Source organism: Salvelinus alpinus, chromosome 26 (genome assembly GCF_045679555.1).
Source record: "Salvelinus alpinus chromosome 26, SLU_Salpinus.1, whole genome shotgun sequence".
NCBI lineage: Eukaryota > Metazoa > Chordata > Actinopteri > Salmoniformes > Salmonidae > Salvelinus > Salvelinus alpinus.
In genome coordinates, this window is record NC_092111.1 from 22,898,866 (window position 1) to 22,919,702 (window position 20,837).

The window sequence follows — 20,837 nt, forward strand, 5'->3', positions numbered from 1 at the left end:
GCGCTACGCAGGTGTATGACGTGTGGGTGTTTTTTTCTTCTAGAAACGTTCCTACGCTAGCGTGAGGCGTGTAGCTGCTGCTGGACAAGGACATTGGGAGATGGAATGACATTTGTGTAACGCTTGATAACTTCCCATTTCGAAACATTACGTGGGATATCAAAGTAAAACACCTGACTTTGAGGATTATTGTCTTACTATCTGGTCATTGCTAAACTGACTAATCGCAGTTTCGATCCAATTCGCTTCTGACACAGCAGGTATGCATGTTACTGTTAGATAGCTAACGTTAGCTAACACAATATGCTAATCACGGGAGTGTGTTAACCATGGTGATCTAACTACTCGCATATCAACTAACTAGGTAGCGAGCTAACGTTAGCTTGCGTTTTTTAACTAAATTGAGTGGTCCCTATATTCATAAATCAATTCATGTATTTCCATACATATCAACTTCAAAGTTGAAGCATGGTTCATTTTGTTTCTGGTCGTGCCTACAAGATTGTCACTCAAACCAACCAATCCCACTGGGTTACCAACAGTTGTAAATCAGCTCGAGCTCATGTTATTAAAGTCTCAAATGGGAAATGGTACGTCATAGTATTGTATATAATTGAAACTACGAGAAGGAACTGTGCTTGGTGTATTCTGGCTCTGTAATCATTAGTGAATATCGGTTGTTGTAACCTTAGGACAAGAAATCAACAAATGTTGACACGGTTAACAGTACACTGCAGAGACTGCTTACGGGATATGTATCAAGGTCACGGTTCTAAAGTTGTAGAAGAAACAAAACGATATTCGCTCCTAGTTATAGGTGGTTGTCGAGTTCAAATGTAGCAAATTACAGTGCCTTATTGGAAGGGCAAGACGTCTGAGTAGCAATTATGATCTTGTGGTTTGCTGTTTACGCCACTCACTGTCATATGCTACTGGCATAGCTTTTTCGCGCTCCAAAAGAGTTTAAGTAGGGTCAAAGTACTCACAAGACAGTGTTTGTTGTGTTGTTTTCTTCATTCAGTTAAAAGTTGAATAGTAGGTGATTAGGTGTTCTAAAACTTCTGACCAGTAGTGTAGGTCATATAGGTCTTGATTTACAGCCTAGCATCCTACACATGAACTCACAACTGTTCCTTGAGTAGCCTACACATGCACGCACCAGGCCATATGATCATATGAACATATCATTGAGATGATGGTCTAAAAATGACTGTTCACCCTCAATGGCCCACCCTAACCCCTTCTCTTCATCTAGATTTTTTATTTGGGATCGAGAGGGGACCAAAAAGCGCTGGTCCTTCCTTGGGGTTGCTGTGGAATAATGCCCCTGGTGATTGGAGTTACACATACCCCCTGTTTGTGAATGGCTGCTTGTAGAGGGGGCGTCGCCTTGTGGGTGGGGTGTGTGAGGAGCCATGGCAACAGGCAACCAGTCAAGCAACAGTGCTGGAGTCTTGCTCAGGTATTGTCTTGACAGACAGGTCTACATTCATTAAATATTTAAATAAGAGCAAGGCTGGATCCAGATCTGGGACCAGGCTATATAAGAGCACCTTATGGAAAATCTTTACTTGAATTTGCAGGCGATGGATGTGCAGTGGAGTGGACAGATCCGGTCGCTCAGCAGCACATCATGGGCCCTGGTTCCCCCCAACAGTCTGAGGTACCAGAACATCAAGCATCTGGCCCTGTCACACCCCTTCCACCATGCCAGCCAGGGACAACCCCACAGCCAGAGGCCCCGGGACCTGGACGAGGACTGGGAAGAGACAGTCAGCCTGTGTGTGCTGGTGCAGCCTGGCCCTGGGGAGTGTGATGGCCAGCACACCCTGGTGGAGGTGCCTCTATTTGGGCAGATTAAACTAGGTGAACTCCTGGCTCCGGGAGGACTCAGTAGGCCCGTGGAGTTCCTCTTCCCCTTGACCACGGTGGACGGGAGCCGAGAGGATGACATCAGTGTTGGGACGACTAAGGTTCAGACTGAAGGTTCCAAGACGATGATGAACGAGGGAGAGACGGAAACAGAAAAGAGGGAGAGAGGATCATTTCGGAGCCTGTTTGAGACAGAAAGATGTCCAGCTCCATTTATGTATGGATCTAGGTTCTACTGCTTCCACTGTCCTGGGATGGAGCCATTGCCTGGTTATGGGAACAAATCGAGCCATATGATTGGACTAGAGAAGGAGTTGTCAATGTTGCTCCACACCTCTCTGTATAGTAGTTATGCAGAGAGAAAGACAGTAGAGGGGGGTCACAGCGACAGAGAGAGGGAGGACGAGGAGAAACTGGCATTGATGTATGAAAAGCTGAGGATTGAGGTAAGAGAGGAGAAGAGGGGTTTGTTAGGGGATGGCTGTTTGATGGCATACACTGCTATTTAGTTATTAGTATTGATGATCATTTGTTTGATTTTCATTTTCAGCTTCCTAGTTTCTTTATGAAGAGTCATGACTACACCATGTACACAAATGATATCGAGTTCGTCAACTGTATTCTAAATGCCAAGACCAGGTAAATGCTACTTTCTGTCTACTTAGCAGTTTCCTTCCCGAACTGAAATGGAATTGACTCGAACCCTGATATTTATACATATGTAACTACACGCATAAACATATATTATAATACAGCTATACTGTGTCTATCCTCTAGGGGCAGAGTTCTGTACCAGCTGAGCCTGTCTCTGTGGAGGCTGCTGTGTCTCTGTTACTATGCTGAGGCCCGGTTAGAGGTACTGAAACTGACCAAGCACCCAGAGGACAGGACCATCAAGGCCAGGTGGAGTGTCAAAGGACTGCCCTTCCTCTCTCTGCTGCTGAGATTCTACCGCAAGGACAAAACTGACCTCTACAGGTACAGAAACCTGACTGGGATCTGTTTAACTTTACACAATGTTCAGACAGAAATGTATTGATTTAATTTGGTATTGTGTGGAACGGATAGTGTTTTTGGTCAATGTTCCTCTTCACTGTTAGTTCTCTATGATCATTCATACTCTAATAAACACTGTCTTTCAACAGGTCATATGATGCGTTCTCTACCTTCTACCTTGGCAATGATGGACTCATACATTGTCACAAAGTGGAAAAAGTCAGTGGCCATGTGGTTTTCTGTCTCTGAAATAGAAATGCCTACAAATAGCTAAGAAATACCCTCAGGTTCTGTGCCTTGCCTAAACTGATCACCTCAAACTTGCTGAGTATTGTTTTCCCGCCTTCCTCCAGGTGATGAAAGCCCAGCCGCCCATCCTGCCCGGGGTGACCACTCTGTTAGCGGGAGCCCTCGTGTCCCTGGGGGTCCAGGAGCACCGGCCAGCCCTCAACCTCATGCCCCCCCTGCTCTCCTCCCTCCGACAAGGCCGAGACTGATAGAGATGGAGGGTCTGGAACGAGCATGTGTGTACCATGAGAGAAGTAACTGGGAGAGGGGGAAACAGGCAATCGGTGTTGTTGAGAAAAAAAGTCCCTATTCACCCATACAATGCCTGCTCTGAAAATAAATATATATATAAATTAAAAATATCCTCCAAAACCATTCTCTCTCTGGACTCACACAGCAATAGAATAGCAGCTACTACTTTAGTTGAAATTGCAATCCAGTTAATATGCAATCCAGGACTTCAGTTCATCCAGTAAGTCGAGTCGATACCTTGAGTCAGTTACTTGTTAACGCACAAACAAACGATTGCACAGCGCTTGTGTGATGTTGAACCACCTTCTGGGCCTATACGCTCACACTACATAGCCTGCTACTCATAAAAGTGTCTGCTAAATGGCATATATTATTGGACAAACCTATTTTCACTGCATTACATGAAGACTGTTAAATGCTTTTTTTTTTTTTTTAAAGCATTGTTTAAAAACAATTGATGCCAGATTAACATTAAAGTTAAATGGATTCATCATTATTGAAATCAATCAGTCATTTTGTGTTTAATGTGCCCTCAGCCTATGGACAGTTGAGTGTGCCTGGGAACTGGGCACACATGTCACTGGTTTTCTTTGAATAGTTTGCACTGGTGAATGTGTTGTTGATGTAACAGTTGGCACACAGCCCAAGGAACCCCGTATTGAGGCAAGGAGTCTTTATATGGAGAGACGAGACCACATTCTATATAGCCAGTTGGCCTGGCTATTATCTATGGCCTCCCACCATGATTCAATGTAGGCCTTTTTCCTAACAGACCCTATGATCTGTGTACCAGTGGAAAGTCGTTGAATAGGTTGCATGATGTTGTCTGTCCCTGTACAAACTTCACAAAAATACTTTGACATATACACTGCAAAATCTCTCATAACTCTTATTTTGAAGAGCATTAAATCTCATGTCCTCATTGTTGAGACGTAACCTTCACAAACAACCCCACCCTACCCTGGTTAAGCTGCTATTGTCCTTCCGTGTTGGATGGCTAACTGGCTGTGAGGGACAGGAGAGGCAGCTGCAGACTGCCTGGCCTGCTGTAAGTGTTGGAACTGACCTCAGCTCAACCAGGGTTCATGTCCCTGACACTGCAACACAGTTGCATGACATATAGGACTCTGGATTCAAAAAATATGTGAATTTGCCAGTTCGGTACTGACACTTTATTTTCTGATGGAAAAACAAGTGGCACCTGAACAACTCTTGATTGGAATGTCAGTTTAATGGTTATAAGTAGCAAAACATTTAAATTGTAGGATATTGAATGTCTGTACGTGTCATAAGAATGCAACTCAAGCTTCCTCTGTATCATTGTTACACTGTTTCACTCATGTGTTTGAGATTACAATATATGCATTCTCAAACTAAGTGACAGCATGCCACGTGTTAGATCTAGCACTACCATTAATACTCTAACATTTACTTGAAGGGGGCATACATAACACCTGATGTTGAATAAATTAGTCATGAATGATACTGGAACACTTGTAAAGGTGTTACGACCCCTTTCAAGTAGTGTTATCTGTGACTTCAGAAGAAAAATAAATCAGATTGAATTAAATCGTTCTTATCTAGTGCCGTGGTTGCTACTTTAGGATTTAACTCACTTACTTGTAATAACCCACATCTGGTGTGAAACCTGGCTATGTCTGTATGTGTGAATAAAACAAATCAATGTTGTGTGTACCTACTGCTGTCCTTGACTGAATCCTATATCATCCTGCCAGACATATTCAATCTTAAGCATTTCAGAAAGATCCGAATGGTTAGTCGTTTAAAAAATAAATCCTGTATGTCACTAATTTAGCCCTACACTGCAGAAGTGTGGTTTGTCGAGGAATTTCCTATAGCATTTCTACATTGACTGAATGTTTATTTCAACGCAACGTTCAAGTTATAAAGCATTCAACTTTTCACAACAGTCAGCTTCTAGAAAGAACAGAGGCATATAACAAGGTTTATCTTTATCATGGTCCTGATTATGGCAGTTATGACGGCTAAACAACCATTGAGCTCCGTAGTCATACACTTAAAACAGCTAGACAAAATGTCACCGATGACATGACAATCACCCTAAACATCTAAACCACTCACATCCTATTTTGAAAGTAAATAGTTATCATAGCCTGGTTACACTAGACTGAACACTACACTCACCATTGTTTTACTTATGAGCACAGTTCAGTCTGGTTTAAGCAGGCTAGTGCTTCTTTCACCTCTAGTGGGGATACCGAGCTAAACGCAATAAACAAAACAAAAGCCTATGGAAAGGTTTTGCTACTTTATTAACTTAAGAAAAAGCTGTTGCATTATCACTACATCACATTCTTAATACAATGTACAATTTGTGCTCATTTACAAGTTGAAGCCTCATAAGGACAACAGGACATACAGATGACAACCAGTTAGGAATGAGAAAGCCTGGTTTTGGGGGAAGATTCCAGACTGACATTTTCCATTGACAGATGACAGACAGGTTGTAAAGCGCTTCTCGGTTTTCAATGAGTGGCATTTTCCGTGGCAGGCCAATGAGAAAGCAGGGTCTAAGCAAGTCATGTCTCTTGTGTTCTCTTTGCCCTTCATTGGATATGAGACCTGCAGGGAATGTTGCAGAATGGAGTCTGGGGCACGTTACATGTTGAAGATATAAATGTCCCGAATCAAGCTGACATGATGATATACACACCCCTGGATACATCACGGTTGTGAGTGATTGGCTAGATGTGGTTATTGACAGGTGTGGTAACCAATCAGATCAGAAGTCATCCAGGAAGAAAACTGATTAGCTAGATGGAGTTGTTGACAAGCCTGAGGACCAATGAGATTTAAGAGTCATCTAGAGAGAAGGCCTGGTGTGTTGGGGAAACGCTGGGAGCTGAAGTCTTGGTCATCCCTCACTCTCTTTGATGTCACTCCTCACCTGAGACAAACACGAGTCAAGGTTAGGGCCTGCTAGTCTGACGTTGACACACTTCCAAGTCTTGTTCACCCTGCTGTTTCAGAGTGAACATGAGCCAGAAAGAGGTTTGGGCTCTGTTTATTTACTTTTTAAACTTTTGCCCTCTTCCTTACAAATGTATGTTTGATTGGGGATGTTGCACCCTCTAGAAAGCAACACTGGCCGTAGTTTACCTGTTCTTGGTAGGCCTCCTGCAGCTCTGGCTCCTCTAGCTCCCCCTGGAGGCTATCTGGGCTAGTGACAGTGACTCCTGCAGCCCGGGCAGCCCGGCTCACTGCCTCAGACAGGGACAGTTGAGGGCCCTCACCCTGGTGAGTCTGAGTGAGTGGGATAACAGGTCAACACTAACCAGAGGTGAATTCAGTCGGTATGACATTTTTATTTGATGTTTCGCTCTCACTTGCTTTAGAGATAAGTCAGAATAACCAGGAAAGTTCAGGCATTTGCTTCAAGAATGTTCCATGGGCAGTCTTAAGCACAGTGACAGTAATGAAGCCCCCCCCCCCCTCCCCCCACACTCACCTTCCTCCTCTTGGCAGGCATCCCGTGGAGGTATGCGTCAGACAGAGGGGATTGAGTCTTCATCTTCCTCTGAGACAGCATGTCATGTCTGATGATAGGAACCCACTCCTGATGAACACAAACAGGTTGAAGAGGTGGGCCTGTAACTGTATAGTCACACGTTCAAATACTACATCTGGTGGGATTCTAGGCATCCTAAATGCCATCTCTTGACATTGTGCCTTGAGCAAGGCACTTCACCCCTAAACCAGCCATTTCCAAACTCGGTCCAGGTTTCCCAAGCTGATTCAAATAACCAAAGGTTGAGGAGTTGATTATTTAAATCAGCTGTGTAGTGTTTGGGCAAAAATGTGCCCCCCTTGAGGTCCCCAGAACAGAGTTTGGGAAACGCTGCCCTAAACAGTAAAGCATAGCCCCTTACAGGGGGCACTGCAGCTGCCCAGGGCTCCACATCTCCTACAGACTCCTCCCTTCTTCCTGCTGCCATGGCAACGGCTCTTCCGATCTCCCCTGATGATGCTCTCCGCAAGGGGGTGGTCACCCCGGGGGACGCTTCAACTTCCTGTCTGTCCCCTGATGAAACCATGGCAGCCCCTGCTGTGGTGGCTGGGGCCGGAGACAGACCTCCAGCCATCTAGTGATAGAGAGCGAAGGTTAGCTGTACTGTATGAAGATTAACCTGTCCTCAAAGCTGTGAACTTCCTTGCTGATGTCATGGAATTACCAGATATTTTTCTAGGTGTGCCCAAGCATGCATCCTTATAAGCCTCAGATAACACCACCTGGAAAGACTAACCTATGTACCTCTATACACAATCACTCACCTCCATGTTCTGTGTGTCTGTCTGCTGTCCAGCCTGTGCGTCAGGCTCTGCTCTCCGTGTGTGGATGACATAGTGCTGGATGTGGTCCTCAGTGACTGGGTTGTGCTCCAGGATGACGTGGAGTCTCATGGTCATCATACTAGTTAGCCAGTTCACCAGGCTGGGGTTGACCTCTGCTGACATCCTCCTCTGTGGACATAGAGAAAACATATAGATCTATACCATCCAAACCAAACAGGACTCAACCCACAACCTAAACTACCAGATACAATGGGATTCAACTGAGTCATTGACTAGTTCAGCAACTAGCTTGTACAGCAAGAAAAAAAAAATAATAATAAAGTATGTACTCCCTACTGAAAGTCGCTCTGGATAAGAGTGTCTGCTAAATGACAAAGTAAATGTAGTGAAATAGGAGAATATGTGGAACGGCTACGATCCTGAGGACCGGTAGGGGAAACACTGAAGTCCATCAAATAATAGAGTGTACTAACGATGTGGTGATTGATGACTTGGGTGAGAGCTCCCTGTTCCCCTCGGAGACAGTAAAGGTTGAGAGCCAGACACTCAAACAGACCCTGGGTGCAGAGCAGCAGCAGGCGGGGGCCAAACGTGTGGTCTGCAGAGAGGTAGAGACACACAACACCAGCAACAGATGTACAGTCATGCTGCTGTTAGGTACTAGAATAGGATTGTCAGTATTCCAGTTTGGTAACAATGCGTAGGACCTAGTATAGCAAAGCTGTATTTTACCTAAGGGGTTTGCGTGTTTTACCTGTGCAGCGTAGGATGTGCGTGGCCATGCGGGTGAACTGCTGTCTAAGGAAAGAGCTGTTGATTTGAATGATGTCCACTCCCTCTCTCACTGTCACCGTGGCCTGAGAGAGATCGGGCACAGTATTATTACAGCATTATCAACATAGTGACAATTTGAGAGTGAGTGAGTCTTACAAAGCACTCCATTATGTACTCCTCCAGGCCATTGATGAGGTCCTCAGATGCTGCCTGCAAAGACAAGACAAGGTAGTTTGTTTCTAAACATCAAGCAGATTGATCAAATAAAGAACACACCCTTTGAGGTGAAATGGCACAAACGTTGGTCTTAATTAAAGTAATACTGTGGCAACTTCATGCCATGATTCTCAACAAAACTGCAGGTGGCAGTACAGCAGAGTTACTCACGTTAATATTGGCATCAGTAGGCTCTGGACCCTGCAGGTAGTGCTGGTTGAAGAAGTCAGTGAGCTGGGGCTGGATCCGGCTGATTGGCTGGGCATTACCGTGGAGTAACAACATTATGTCCACCATGGAGAAACTGTGACCCACCAGAGACAACAGGTCCCCGAAGAACCCTGCAGGTCAAAAGAACAAGTTCAGAAAAAACTTTCCCCTTTTTCCAAATAGGCAATCACATCACAGGTGGCAAGGCACACCATCAGGTCAGGTGTAGATTGATAAATGTTTAGCTTTCTTACATGTATATTCAAGTCATTTGGCAGCCTCTTCTGACCAGAGACACTTACAATAAAAGTATTCAACTTAAGTAGGTAAGATAACCACATATCCCAATCATTACAAGTAATACCATGGAAATAGCCACAATCGTGTCTGTGCTAGCAGTATGTGTACGAGTGAAAGACCAGTACAACAGTTAGGTGTTACAAGGTTTTTCCTTTTGTCAGTAGCTCACCTACTGCGTCCCCAGATCCAGGTGTGAAGAGGTTGGTGGTCTGAGACAGTCTCTGGATGAACTGAGCGATGCTCTCCCCGTTCCCCTGCGGAGCCCCCATCATGGTGGAGAGGACCCCCTGGACAATACCTGTAAACAGCTCTGGGCTCAGGAAGGGGTCCCCGACACCCCCAGGGGCCACCTGAGGGGGGGCAGGGGTGCCTTGGCCAGGGGGAGGCTCCTGGCCGGGTGAGGTTGTGGGTCGGGAGAACATGGGTTGGTTAGCCTAGAAATGGGAGAGGAACTATTGGGTAACACTGTAGTCATCTAGTTGTCTGGAGTTTACTTACGACTACTTACGACTAATTCAACTAATTGACTATTCAACTGCCACTGATTATAATTACTTCAGCTTCTAATTATGACTACTTTAACTTCATTACAGCGTAATAACAGTGTAATTACATGATTATATTACCTAAGAGTTACTTTTCAGTCAAATGGATTATTAGAGTTCTCAAGAAGTTACCAATAGGGTTCAATAGTATCGTCTCTCACCTGGATGAATTCTGACATGCCTTGGAAGAACCCTGGGACTCCAGGTACGGTCACAGTGATTTGTGGGTTAGCTCCAGAACCAGGGGCTCCTGGCCCGCCTGCTCCACCCAGCAGAGAGCCCAGGAGCTGGGCTAGGTTGGCCTCGGCAACCCCCTCCGGTGGCTGGCCCACAGAGGTGGTGTTGGTGGTGTGGGTGGTGGTCTGGCCAGAGGTGGTCGCCCCAGAGGGGTGGGGAGGGATGGGGTTGGAGGACGCAGAAGAGGATGAAGAGGAGGTGGATGAAGAGGAGGAGTGGGAGGCAGAGGAGGAGCTGGTGGATGTCTGGTCACCTGGAGGAACTGGGAAAAAGAAGACTTGTGATTCATTGTTAATTTTCACAAACCAGAAATGTGTATTTTGAAAGAAACATGGCAAATCTGTAGAAAGAATTTGAATACCACGTAAAATATCAGTGATGGCACTGAACGCTACAAAATAAAACCCATCATTCACCCAATACAATAATCAACCAATCAATCACTCACCCTGGTGTCCAGGCATCTGTTGTCCAGGAATCAGGAGCTGTCCAATCAGACCACTGATCATCTGAGTTACGGGAGAGTGAGCCAGAGGTGTGCCCTGGAAGAAGAGATCAGTTGAATGAGCGGGCGTGTAAGAGCAGGGCTGCACACCCAGACCAAAGTCTTCTCCATGTCTGCATTTCCTTGCCTCACCTGTAGGTTGTGTTGTCCGCCAGCAGGGGGCACTGAAGCCCCGAGGTTGATGTTGGTGACCACAGGCTGGGGGATGTGAGGGGAGAAGGAGGGGCGTGTGACCACCACCCTGGCCCCAGGGGGCAGAGGGCTGTGAGGGTGAGTAGGGGCAGAGGGTTCAGAGGCTGAGGTGGTCCCGGGGACATCCGCTTCTGGTTGCCCGGTCTGCTGAGAGATCTGGTGGACGATGGCCTGCATGAACTCTGGAGGAAGGTCTGGGATGTGGACCGGAGTGGCACCTTCAGATTGAGAGCAGAGATAAATACTTGATTAAACAGTCAGCAACATCCCAGGGACCTGGTGGTTAAGAGACTGGTATAGGAGTCATTTAAGGCTGTCTGGTGTATATACCATAGTGAATATAATGTAGGGGTCAAAAGCACTCACCAGGCTGTCCAGTACCAATTGGGATCTGTTGTCCTTGGACCTGAGGGCTGCTGCCAGAATCTAATGGAGAGACAACCAGGGAGAAAACATTAGCTTACAACTCTGAAAATACATACTGGGTATGCAAGCTATTGCTCCATTCCAGGCTTGCGGTAACACAACTTTAAGGTTTCCTATAGGAGATCAACAATGACTACGGTCTCTCTCGGTTTGGATTGATTATTTAACGTAATGACCATTTGGTACGCATGAGAAACACAGTTAGGGCATGACAACTAGCCAAGCGCAAGAGAAAATAATAATGTGTCCCCTCCCTCACCATCCAGGTTCATCTGCATCATTACCACAGGCTCCATGGTCTGGTGGGTGATTCTGATCACATGCGGAGCCCCCTGGCCCTGACCTGGCTGCTGGTTGGCTGAGTTGGGCTGTGGAGGGAGGGCCTGGCTCTCTGGTGGGCCAGGGGCCTGAGAAGGTTGGGCTTGGCCCTCGGCTGCCTGCCTCCCATTGGAAGTCATAGTCACTGTGGTCCCCAGGTTTCCCTGAAGACACAAGTCAAGTTAATAATGTAATGCATGTACCAAACTTGGCCTTAAAATTTGCACAGGACCAACAGCTAAATGCTGGTAAAAAGTACAAGGTTTAGTTAGCATTAGGCCCTGATACTGAAATACAAAAATTGCTGAGAGTATAAGTGGAAGAAACGCAGAGTGATCTACCGGGACGTGGTGGGGCATACCACCCTGCAGCAGGACGGGGGAGCCGTAGTGGGACATGGGCCGAACCACGTGGAGGTGACGGGGGGGAGGAGTGACCAGGTTACAACGCAGGTCGCTAAGGGCAACCAGGGTGTTGCCAAGGAGACGGAGAGCCTCCCCGACCAGGTTGAGAACGTGCTGGTCCCCCTCTCTCTCCTGCGTCTGTGACAAAAAGAAGAACAATGTGGTGATTGATTCACGTCTGTTCGGGGCTCCATTTTCCTCATGCAAAACAGTACAGTGACTGACCTATTCAAAAATACTCACTGTACTCTGTGGCGCAGTTTATGATGTAACTTTTCTTCTCATGGACACCATTAAAGTTTACCGCCTAAGGTTGATGTCTGCGCCCACGCTGAAATCTAATTAGCATAATACAAACATCCCCATAAAAATGTGTCAGTTTAAACTAGAGATCAGATGTTGGCATTGGATGCATCTCAATCCAATGCATCCGCCAGTGTTGCACTTCCTCAACTGGAGTGAAAGAGCTAGAGTGGTGTTTATCAGACCATAAGATATCACAAAAATTGGTCTTCTCACAAAATCGACTGTAGCATCCGAACGGTTTGGACTACAAACTCTATGGAAAGATGACGCTCTCCGTTTTGCTCTACGGCCAACAAGCTTCTTGGGACTCGTCGGAAGTCGGTACAGCCGATCTGCCAACTTCTGTCTGTAGCGTCCAAACCGTTTGGGCTACACACTAATATGAAATGTCAGTTTTGCTCTAGGATGCACACAGGCCTCATCTGAAGGTCCCCTGGTACCAGTTGAAAAAAATTAATGGAAGTATATATGGAGACTTATTTGACACTAAGCAGAGGCAAAGAACATTAAAAAAACGTTTCCTGATCTTTCTTATCTCTCAGATATGTACACACATACATTGTAATATTGTTGTATGGTGGTATTATACATTTTGTATTGTAGATCTGCATGTGTGAAGTGCCTTAATGTGTTTTGACCCCAGGAAGAGTAGCTGCTGTCTTGGCAGCAGCTAATGGGGATCCCTAATAAATACAAATGACAGACACCAGAAAAAAAACTTCCTTTCAAAATCAAACAACAAGATGATCCTTGCTACGACCTTAAAACAATTCCAAATAGCTTAGTAGACCCCCCACCCCCCGGCTTAGACTCTTAAGGATGAAAATGTAACAGGAGTTTAAGGTTGAAGTAAAAAAAAAACAGTGATGTGTTGCACGGGTTGCAATAGCTAGTTGCTATTGTTGTAGTGTTTACGTTGTAGTCTGCTGAAGTGGCAGCCCCCAGGATGGATTGAGTTCTCTCTATGAAGGGACGAAGCCTCTCCTCCACCCTCCTCATCTTTGACAACACCTCCACCAGCTCCGCTGGGCTGGGGTGGCTGGGGAGGGAGAGATACAGCTGTGTGTTCAGTAGGCACGGAAGAGAAAGCGTTTTGATTCTACTTGATTTTCCTTTTTCTATGCTTTGCTGTTCCCTGCTGAGCACTTACTTGGACCCGGAGTGGGGTGGTCGCTCTCTCTGGGTGGAGGAGGTGGGAGGGGGAGGTGGAGCAGGAGGGGCGGTGTCCATAGGCTGTGCTGCTCCTTCAGTGGCAGCTGTAGAGGAAGAGGATGAAGAGGTGGACTGAGACGTCTCCGGCTCGGCTCGAGATGGCACGTCGCTGGGCTGACCCTGCAAACACAAACAGGTTGTCTAAAAAGGTACACTCGGCCCTGAAAACAGATGTGTAGCATATCATAATAATAGCATAGCATAACATAGTATGCGAGTTGTAACTACCTCCAGTCTGTGGAGCAGAGACTGGGTTTCTCTTAGCAAGTTCTCAGCCAATTGCAGCCTCATCCTGGGCTCGCTCTGCACTGATTGGTCAACGTTGATATGCATATCCATTGAGCCATTGCGCTAGAAACAAGACGAATCATGAACATACCTTGATAGTAATATTAGTAATCTATATAATATGACAATAACATTTAAAAACATGACTTACTCCAGTGCTGACTCTGGTATTCCTTCCTGCTTCTCCCACTCCTGCCATCATCTGCTGCACTTGCATCTGCCAAGGAATTCATTTATTAGTTACGTTATTAGTACTACTACACTTGATACATTCAAATCATCTAGACACTCAACCAATTCTAGATATACATCAGGTACCCTTTAAAACTTTTGGATTCAAGAAATTTTAGGTGCTTGATAGATTTATTCAAAGAAATAAAGATCTAAAATTGTATTTGTCAAATGCTTCATAAAACAAGTGTAGACTGACAGTGAAATGCTGCCAGGTCTTTCCCAACAATGCAGAGTAAAAATAAATTATAGAAAAATAACAAGGAATAAATACACAATGACTAAGGATAACTTAGCAATATACACTGAGTACCAGTACCAAGTCGATGTGCAGGGGTACAAGGTAACTGAGGTAGATACAGTGGCTTGCAAAAGTATTCACCCCCCCTGGCATTTTTTTGTATTTTGTTGCCCTTAAAATATGGAATTAAAATTTATTTTTGGGGGGGTTCGTACATTTGATTTACACAACATGCCTACCACTTTGAAGATGCAAAATATTTGTGAAACAAAAAAGACAAAAAAACAGAAAGCTTGAGCGTGCATAACTATTCACCCCCCAAAAGTCAATACTTTGTAGAGCCACCTTTTGTAGCAATTACAGCTGCAAGTGTCATGGAGCATGTCTCTATAAGCTTGGCACATCTAGCCACTGGGATTTTTGCCCATTCAAGGCAAAACTGCGCCAGCTCCTTCAAGTTGGATGGGTTCCGCTGGTGTACAGCAATATTTAAGTCAGACCACAGATTCTCAATTGGATTGAGGTCTGGGCTTTGACTAGGCGATTCCAAGACATTTAAATGTCTCCCCTTAAACCACTCGAGTGTTGCTTTAGCAGTATGCTTAGGGTCATTGTCCTGCTGGAAGGTGAACCTCCGTCCCAGTCTCAAATCTCTGGAAGACAAACAGGTTTCCCCTCAAGAATCTCCCTGTATTTGGTGCCATTCATCATTCCTTCAATTCTGACCAGTTTCCCAGTCCCTGCCGATGAAAAACATCCCCACAGCATGATGCTGCCACCACCATGCTTAACTGTGGGGACAATTGACTCGGGGTGATGAGGTGTTGGGTTTGCACCAGAAATAGCATTTTCCTTGGTGGCCAAAAAGCTACATTTTAGTCTCATTTGAGTACTTTCTTCCATATGTTTGGGGAGTCTCCGACATGCCTTTTGGCAAACACCAAACGTGCTTACTTATTTTTTTCTTTAAGCAATGTATTTTTTCTGGACACTTCTGTAAAGCCCAGCTCTGGAGTGTACGGCTTAGTGGTCCTACGGACAAATACTCCAATCTCCGCAGTGGAGCTTTGCAGCTCCTTCAGGGTTATCTTTGGTCTCTGTTGCCTCTCTGATGAATGTCCTTCTTGCCTGGTCAGTGAGTTGGTGGGCGGCCCTTGACAGGTTTCTTGTGGTGTCATATTATTTCAATTTTTTAATAATGGATTTAATGGTGCTCTGTGGGATGTTCAAAGTTTCTGATATTTTTTTATATCCCAACCCTGATCTGTACTTCGCCACAACTTTGTCCCTGACCTGTTTGGAGAGCTCCATGCCGCTTGCTTGGTGGTGCCCCTTAGTGGTGTTGCAGACTCTGGGGCCTTTCAGAACACACACATACATACACAGATCATTTGACAGATTGCACACTGGTGGACTTTAACTAATTATGTGACTTCTGAAGGTAATTGGTTGCACCAGATCTTGTTTATGGGCTTCATAGCAAAGGGGGTGAATACATACAGTGGGGAGAACAAGTATTTGATACACTGCCGATTTTGCAGGTTTTCCTACTTACAAAGCATGTAGAGGTCTGTAATTTTTATCATAGGTACACTTCAACTGTGAGAGACGGAATCTAAAACAAAAATCCAGAAAATCACATTGTATGATTTTTAAATAATTAATTTGCATTTTATTGCATGACATAAGTATTTGATCACCTACCAACCAGTAAGAATTCCGGCTCTCACAGACCTGTTAGTTTTTCTTTAAGAAGCCCTCCTGTTCTCCACTCATTACCTGTATTAACTGCACCTGTTTGAACTCGTTACCTGTATAAAAGACACCTGTCCACACACTCAATCAAACAGATTCCAACCTCTCCACAATGGCCAAGACCAGAGAGCTGTGTAAGGACATCAGGGATAAAATTGTAGACCTGCACAAGGCTGGGATGGGCTACAGGACAATAGGCAAGCAGCTTGGTGAGAAGGAAACAACTGTTGGCGCAATTATTAGAAAATGGAAGAAGTTCAAGATGACGGTCAGTCACCCTCGGTCTGGGGCTCCATGCAAGATTTCACCTCGTGGGGCATCAATGATCATGAGGAAGGTGAGGGATCAGCCCAGAACTACACGGCAGGACCTGGTCAATGACCTGAAGAGAGCTGGGACCACAGTCTCAAAGAAAACCATTAGTAACACACTACGCCGTCATGGATTAAAATCCTGCAGCGCACGCAAGGTCCCCCTGCTTAAGCCAGTGCATGTCCAGGCCTGTCTGAAGTTTGCCAATGACCATCTGGATGATCCAGAGGAGGAATGGGAGAAGGTCATGTGGTCTGATGAGACAAAAATAGAGCTTTTTGGTCTAACTCCACTCACTGTGTTTGGAGGAAGAAGTATGAGTACAACCCCAAGAACACCATCCCAACCGTGAAGCATGGAGGTGGAAACATCATTCTTTGGGGATGCTTTTCTGCAAAGGGGACAGGACGACTGCACCGTATTGAGGGGAGGATGGATTTGGCCATGTATAGCGAGATCTTGGCCAACAACCTCCTTCCCTCAGTAAGAGCATTGAAGATGGGTCGTGGCTGGGTCTTCCAGCATGACAACGACACGAAGCACACAGCCATGGCAACTAAGGAGTGGCTCCGTAAGAAGCATCTCAAGGTCCTGGAGTGGCCTAGCCAGTCTCCAGACCTGAACCCAATAGAAAATCTTTGGAGGGAGCTGAACGTCCGTATTGCCCAGCGACAGCCCCGAAACCTGAAGGATCTGGAGAAGATCTGTAGGGAGGAGTGGGCCAAAATCCCTGCTGCAGTGTGTGCAAACCTAGTCAAGAACTACAGGAAACGTATGATCTCTGTAATTGCAAACAAAGGTTTCTGTACCAAATATTAAGTTCTGCTTTTCTGATGTATCAAATACTTATGTCATGCAATAAAATGCTAATTAATTACTTAAAAATCATACAATGTGATTTTCTGGATTTTTGTTTTAGATTCCGTCTCTCACAGTTGAAGTGTACCTATGATAAAAATTACAGACCTCTACATGCTTTGTAAGTAGGAAAACCTGCAAAATCGGCAGTGTATCAAATACTTGTTCTCCCCACTGTATGCACCACTTTGTTTTTTTTTGTAGATTTTTTATTTAAAAAAATTCCCCCATATCACTTCACCAATTGAAACTATTTTGTGTATGTCCATTACATTAAAATCCATTTAAATTACAGGTTGTAATGCAACAAAATAGGAAAAATGCCAAGGGGGATGAATACTTTTGCAAGGCACTGTATGTGATGTACATATAGATAGGGATAAAGTGACTAAGCAACAGGATAGATAAACAGTATCAGCAGTGTATGTGATTAGTTAAAAGATTAATTGCAAAAAGGGTCAATGCAGTTAGTGAAAGAGTTAACCAATAGCTACCTGGACTAAACTTAGCAGTTTAATGGCTTATGGGTAGAAGCTTTTCAGGGTCCTATTAATAAATACTCTATGAAACAGCTGCACAGTGCACACCAACACACAACCTTGTCTCACCTGTATCTGCTGGGAGTCCATGATGTTGATGGGCAGGTTGAAGGTTCCCAGCATGACGTAGCTGTTCCCGTTGCGGTCCTGGGGGCCTCCCTGGGAGGAGGTGGTGGTGGCACCTCCCTCTGTTCCTCCTGATGACAGTCCTCGCCCGCCAGCAGATTGGGAGGTCTGAGGAGGAGCACGCTCCACTAGGTGGATCACCTTATCAGCTATATCTGAAAGGAAGAGAGTGAAGGGAGTGAGAAGTGGATGAGAGTGCAGGAAAGAATGAGAGTGGAGAGAGAACAGCAGGTCAGAGGATACTAGAGCAAGGTGCTCACAACACCACCACCAATATACCATTAATGATTTTAAAGGCAAAGTTTGTGAGATTCAGTAATCTCAACTGTTTTGCCGTTTTAAAAAACAGATTATGTAGTAAACTCAGCAAAAAAAGAACAGTCCCTTTTTCAGGACCCTGTCATTCAAAAATAATTCGTAAAAATCCAAATAACTTCACTGTAAAGGGTTTAAACACCGTTTCCCCATGCTTGTTCAATGAACCATAAACAATTTATGAATATGCACCTGTGGGACAGTCGTTAAGACACTAACAGCTTACATACGGTAGGCAATTAAGGTCACAGTTATGAAAACTTAGGACAATAAAGAGGCTTTTCTACTGACTCTGAAAAACACCAAAATAAAGATGCCTAGGGTCCCTGCTCATCTGCGTCAATGTGCCTTAGGCATGCTGCAAGGAGGCATGAGGACTGCAGATGTGGCCAGGGCAATAAATTGCAATGTCCGTACTGTGAGTATTTTAAGACAGCGCTACAGGGAGACAGGACGGACAGCTGATCGTCCTCGCAGTGGCAGACCACGTGTAACACCTGCACAGGATTGGTACATCATACCTGCGGGACAGGTACAGGATAGTAACAACAACATCCTGAGTTACACCAGGAACGCACAATCCCTCCATCAGTGCTCAGACAGTCCACAATAGGCTGAGAGAGGCTGGACTGAGGGCTTGTAGGCCTGTTGTAAGGCAGGTCCTCACCAGACATCACCGGCAACAACGTCACCTATGGGCACAAACCCACCGTCGCTGGACAAGACAGAACTGGCAAAAAGTGCTCTTCACTGACGAGTCACGGTTTTGTCTCACCAGGGGTAATGGTCAGATTCGCGTTTCTCGTCAAACGAATGAGTGTTACACCGAGGCCTGTACTCTGGAGCGGGATCGATTTGGAGGTGGAGGGTTGGTCATGGTCTGGGGCGGTGTGTCACAGCATCGTCGGACTGAGCTTGTTGTCATTGCAGGTAATCTCAACGCTGTGCATTACAGGGAAGACCTCCTCCCTCATGTGGTACCCTTCCTGCAGGCTCACCCTGACATGACCCTCCAGCATGATAATGCCACCAGCCATACTGCTCGTTCTGTGCGTGATTTCCTGCAAGACAGGAATGTCAGTGTTCTGCCATGGCCAGCGAAGAGCCCGGATCTCAATCCCATTGAGCAGGTCTGGGACCTGTTGGATCGGAGGGTGAGGGCTAGAGCCATTCCCCCCAGAAATGTCCGGGATTTTGCCGGTGCCTTGGTGGAAGAGTGGGGTAACATCTCACAGCAAGAACTGGCAAATCTGGTGCAGTCTATGAGGAGAAGGAGATGCACTGCAGTACTTAATGCAGCTGGTGGCCACACCAGATACTGACGTTTACTTTTGATTTTGAGCCCCCCCTTTGTTGAGGGACACATTCCATTTCTGTTAATCACATGTCTGTGGAAATTGTTCAGTTGTTGATACATTCATACAAAAATATTTACACATGTTAAGTTTGCTGAAAATAAAACGCAGTTGACAGTGAGAGGACGTTTCTTTTTTTGCTGAGTTTATATTACTTAGTGTCCATAGAATAGTTGCTGGCTTTTTTACTCACTGTATTCATTCAGTGTCCTCTCGTCCTGCAGCACTCTGCCCTGATAGATTAGTCTCTGCTTGTCAGCTGGGATATTCACTGACGCAGATATGTGTTCTTTGAACTTCTTCAATGTCAACTGAAGGAGAAATAACAGGCTCAGTGCATCGCTAGTATAGGGCTGAATAAATGCATGTCCCACTCATAAGTGTACAGCATAAAGACTACAAAGAAGTAGCCTGGAATCCAAACGGATATACTCCGTTGGATTTCAGGCTAAAACAGAAGTGGACAACAGAAGTCACAGCCTACCTCTCCCCGGACAGTGTAGCTCCTGCTCCGGGAGTCCAGGGTCTTCACTGTGACCTCTATGGTGCTTGCTGACTCCTCCATGTTTCTCTGCTAAGAGCACAGAGAAATACAGTCTGAAATTGTACTTTATCCATAAAATGTCCAGCCATGAAGACTACTGGGGTGTATTCATTGCAGAAACCGCTTAAGAACCAAATTGAAGCAAACAAAACAAACACAACGAAACGGAAAGGAGGGATCTAACGTTACCCGAATATGTCCAATAGAAACTTTCGTTTGAGTTTTCAGTTTGGAGTAAACGGTTTCTGTAGCAAAACGTTTTGCAACAGAATCGGTTTAATGATTACACCCCTGATGTTTATCCCATCACCCCTCGATTGGTAGCTAAATCGTTGAGTACAATACCTGTATTCGCACTTGAATCGAGGCTGTTATTAGCTTGCTAGCCAGCTAGCTAATCTACATGTATTTAAATCAGGAAGCCAGCTGACGTTTATGTTTTATTTAACCTTTATTTAACTAGGCAAGTCAGTTAAGAACAAATTCTTAATTACAATGACGGCGTAACCCGGACGACGCTGGGCCAATTAAGCGCCGCCCTATGGGACTCCCAATTACGTCCGGATGTGATTCAGCCGTTAATCTCAATTATAATTGATTTTGTCTTCGTTCAATGTCATAGCACGGAAATACACTGTTGATGAAATTGCAATGACGTTACATGAGCAATTAGCTACTTTGTATATTCAAATATATAGTTCATATTCCATTGAATGGATGCTAAAAAGTGCGACACCATGTAGTACAAGGACCCATATGACGCACAAAATAGGGAATGTCCATTTTAAATGCCTGTTTGTTTTGGCACGAGTCTGTGTGCATAAGCATATGTTTCCCATGCCAATAAAGCCATTTGAATTGAGAGCGCGAACACAGCAATAACTG

At 45.2% G+C, this 20,837-nt stretch overlaps 2 protein-coding genes across 8 annotated transcripts; one reads left to right on the forward strand and one right to left on the reverse strand.

The window, feature by feature from the left end:
- The first annotated feature begins 7 nt into the window (after positions 1-7).
- On the forward strand, positions 8-5,103 carry LOC139554961 (uncharacterized). Of its 2 annotated transcripts, none has more exons than XM_071368287.1 (7): positions 8-260; positions 1,256-1,462; positions 1,584-2,318; positions 2,423-2,511; positions 2,650-2,850; positions 3,018-3,087; positions 3,222-5,103. In XM_071368287.1, exons 2-7 carry the CDS (start codon positions 1,364-1,366, stop codon positions 3,363-3,365), a joined length of 1,338 nt encoding a protein of 445 aa, XP_071224388.1. In that variant the 5' UTR covers positions 8-260; positions 1,256-1,363; the 3' UTR covers positions 3,366-5,103. The 2 variants fall into 2 exon arrangements, with proteins under 2 accessions (XP_071224388.1, XP_071224389.1); XM_071368288.1 differs by having other exon boundaries at positions 55-164; positions 3,222-3,518.
- Positions 5,104-5,683: 580 nt separating this feature from the next.
- Positions 5,684-20,465, reverse strand: LOC139554959 (large proline-rich protein BAG6-like). Of its 6 annotated transcripts, none has more exons than XM_071368283.1 (24): positions 20,447-20,465; positions 19,893-19,982; positions 19,602-19,719; positions 17,682-17,893; positions 13,828-13,893; positions 13,617-13,739; positions 13,327-13,508; positions 13,092-13,215; positions 11,808-12,008; positions 11,408-11,630; positions 11,089-11,148; positions 10,663-10,940; positions 10,474-10,567; positions 9,950-10,287; positions 9,413-9,677; positions 8,905-9,074; positions 8,674-8,727; positions 8,498-8,600; positions 8,217-8,341; positions 7,723-7,911; positions 7,320-7,532; positions 6,899-7,006; positions 6,550-6,693; positions 5,684-6,337 (listed from the first exon to the last, which is right to left on the reverse strand). In XM_071368283.1, exons 2-24 carry the CDS (start codon positions 19,971-19,973, stop codon positions 6,305-6,307), a joined length of 3,504 nt encoding a protein of 1,167 aa, XP_071224384.1. In that variant the 5' UTR covers positions 19,974-19,982; positions 20,447-20,465; the 3' UTR covers positions 5,684-6,304. The 6 variants fall into 6 exon arrangements, with proteins under 6 accessions (XP_071224384.1, XP_071224386.1, XP_071224380.1 ...); XM_071368285.1 differs by lacking the exon at positions 20,447-20,465 and adding an exon at positions 20,298-20,436 and having other exon boundaries at positions 9,413-9,632; XM_071368279.1 differs by lacking the exon at positions 20,447-20,465 and adding an exon at positions 20,298-20,436.
- Between the last annotated feature and the right edge of the window lie 372 nt (positions 20,466-20,837).

Bases quoted from the DNA above. Each gene is read 5' to 3' on its own strand.
- LOC139554961 (XM_071368287.1), top strand. From the start codon at position 1,364: ATGGCTGCTTGTAGAGGGGGCGTCGCCTTGTGGGTGGGGTGTGTGAGG. The intron at 1,463-1,583 runs GTATTGTCTTGA...TTGAATTTGCAG, and splicing joins AGTGCTGGAGTCTTGCTCAG to GCGATGGATGTGCAGTGGAG. The intron at 2,512-2,649 runs GTAAATGCTACT...TCTATCCTCTAG, and splicing joins ATTCTAAATGCCAAGACCAG to GGGCAGAGTTCTGTACCAGC.
- LOC139554959 (XM_071368283.1), bottom strand. From the start codon at position 19,973: ATGGAGGAGTCAGCAAGCACCATAGAGGTCACAGTGAAGACCCTGGAC. The intron at 13,740-13,827 runs GTAAGTCATGTT...TCTTGTTTCTAG, and splicing joins ATACCAGAGTCAGCACTGGA to CGCAATGGCTCAATGGATAT. The intron at 10,288-10,473 runs GTGAGTGATTGA...TCTTTTTCCCAG, and splicing joins ACAGATGCCTGGACACCAGG to TTCCTCCAGGTGACCAGACA.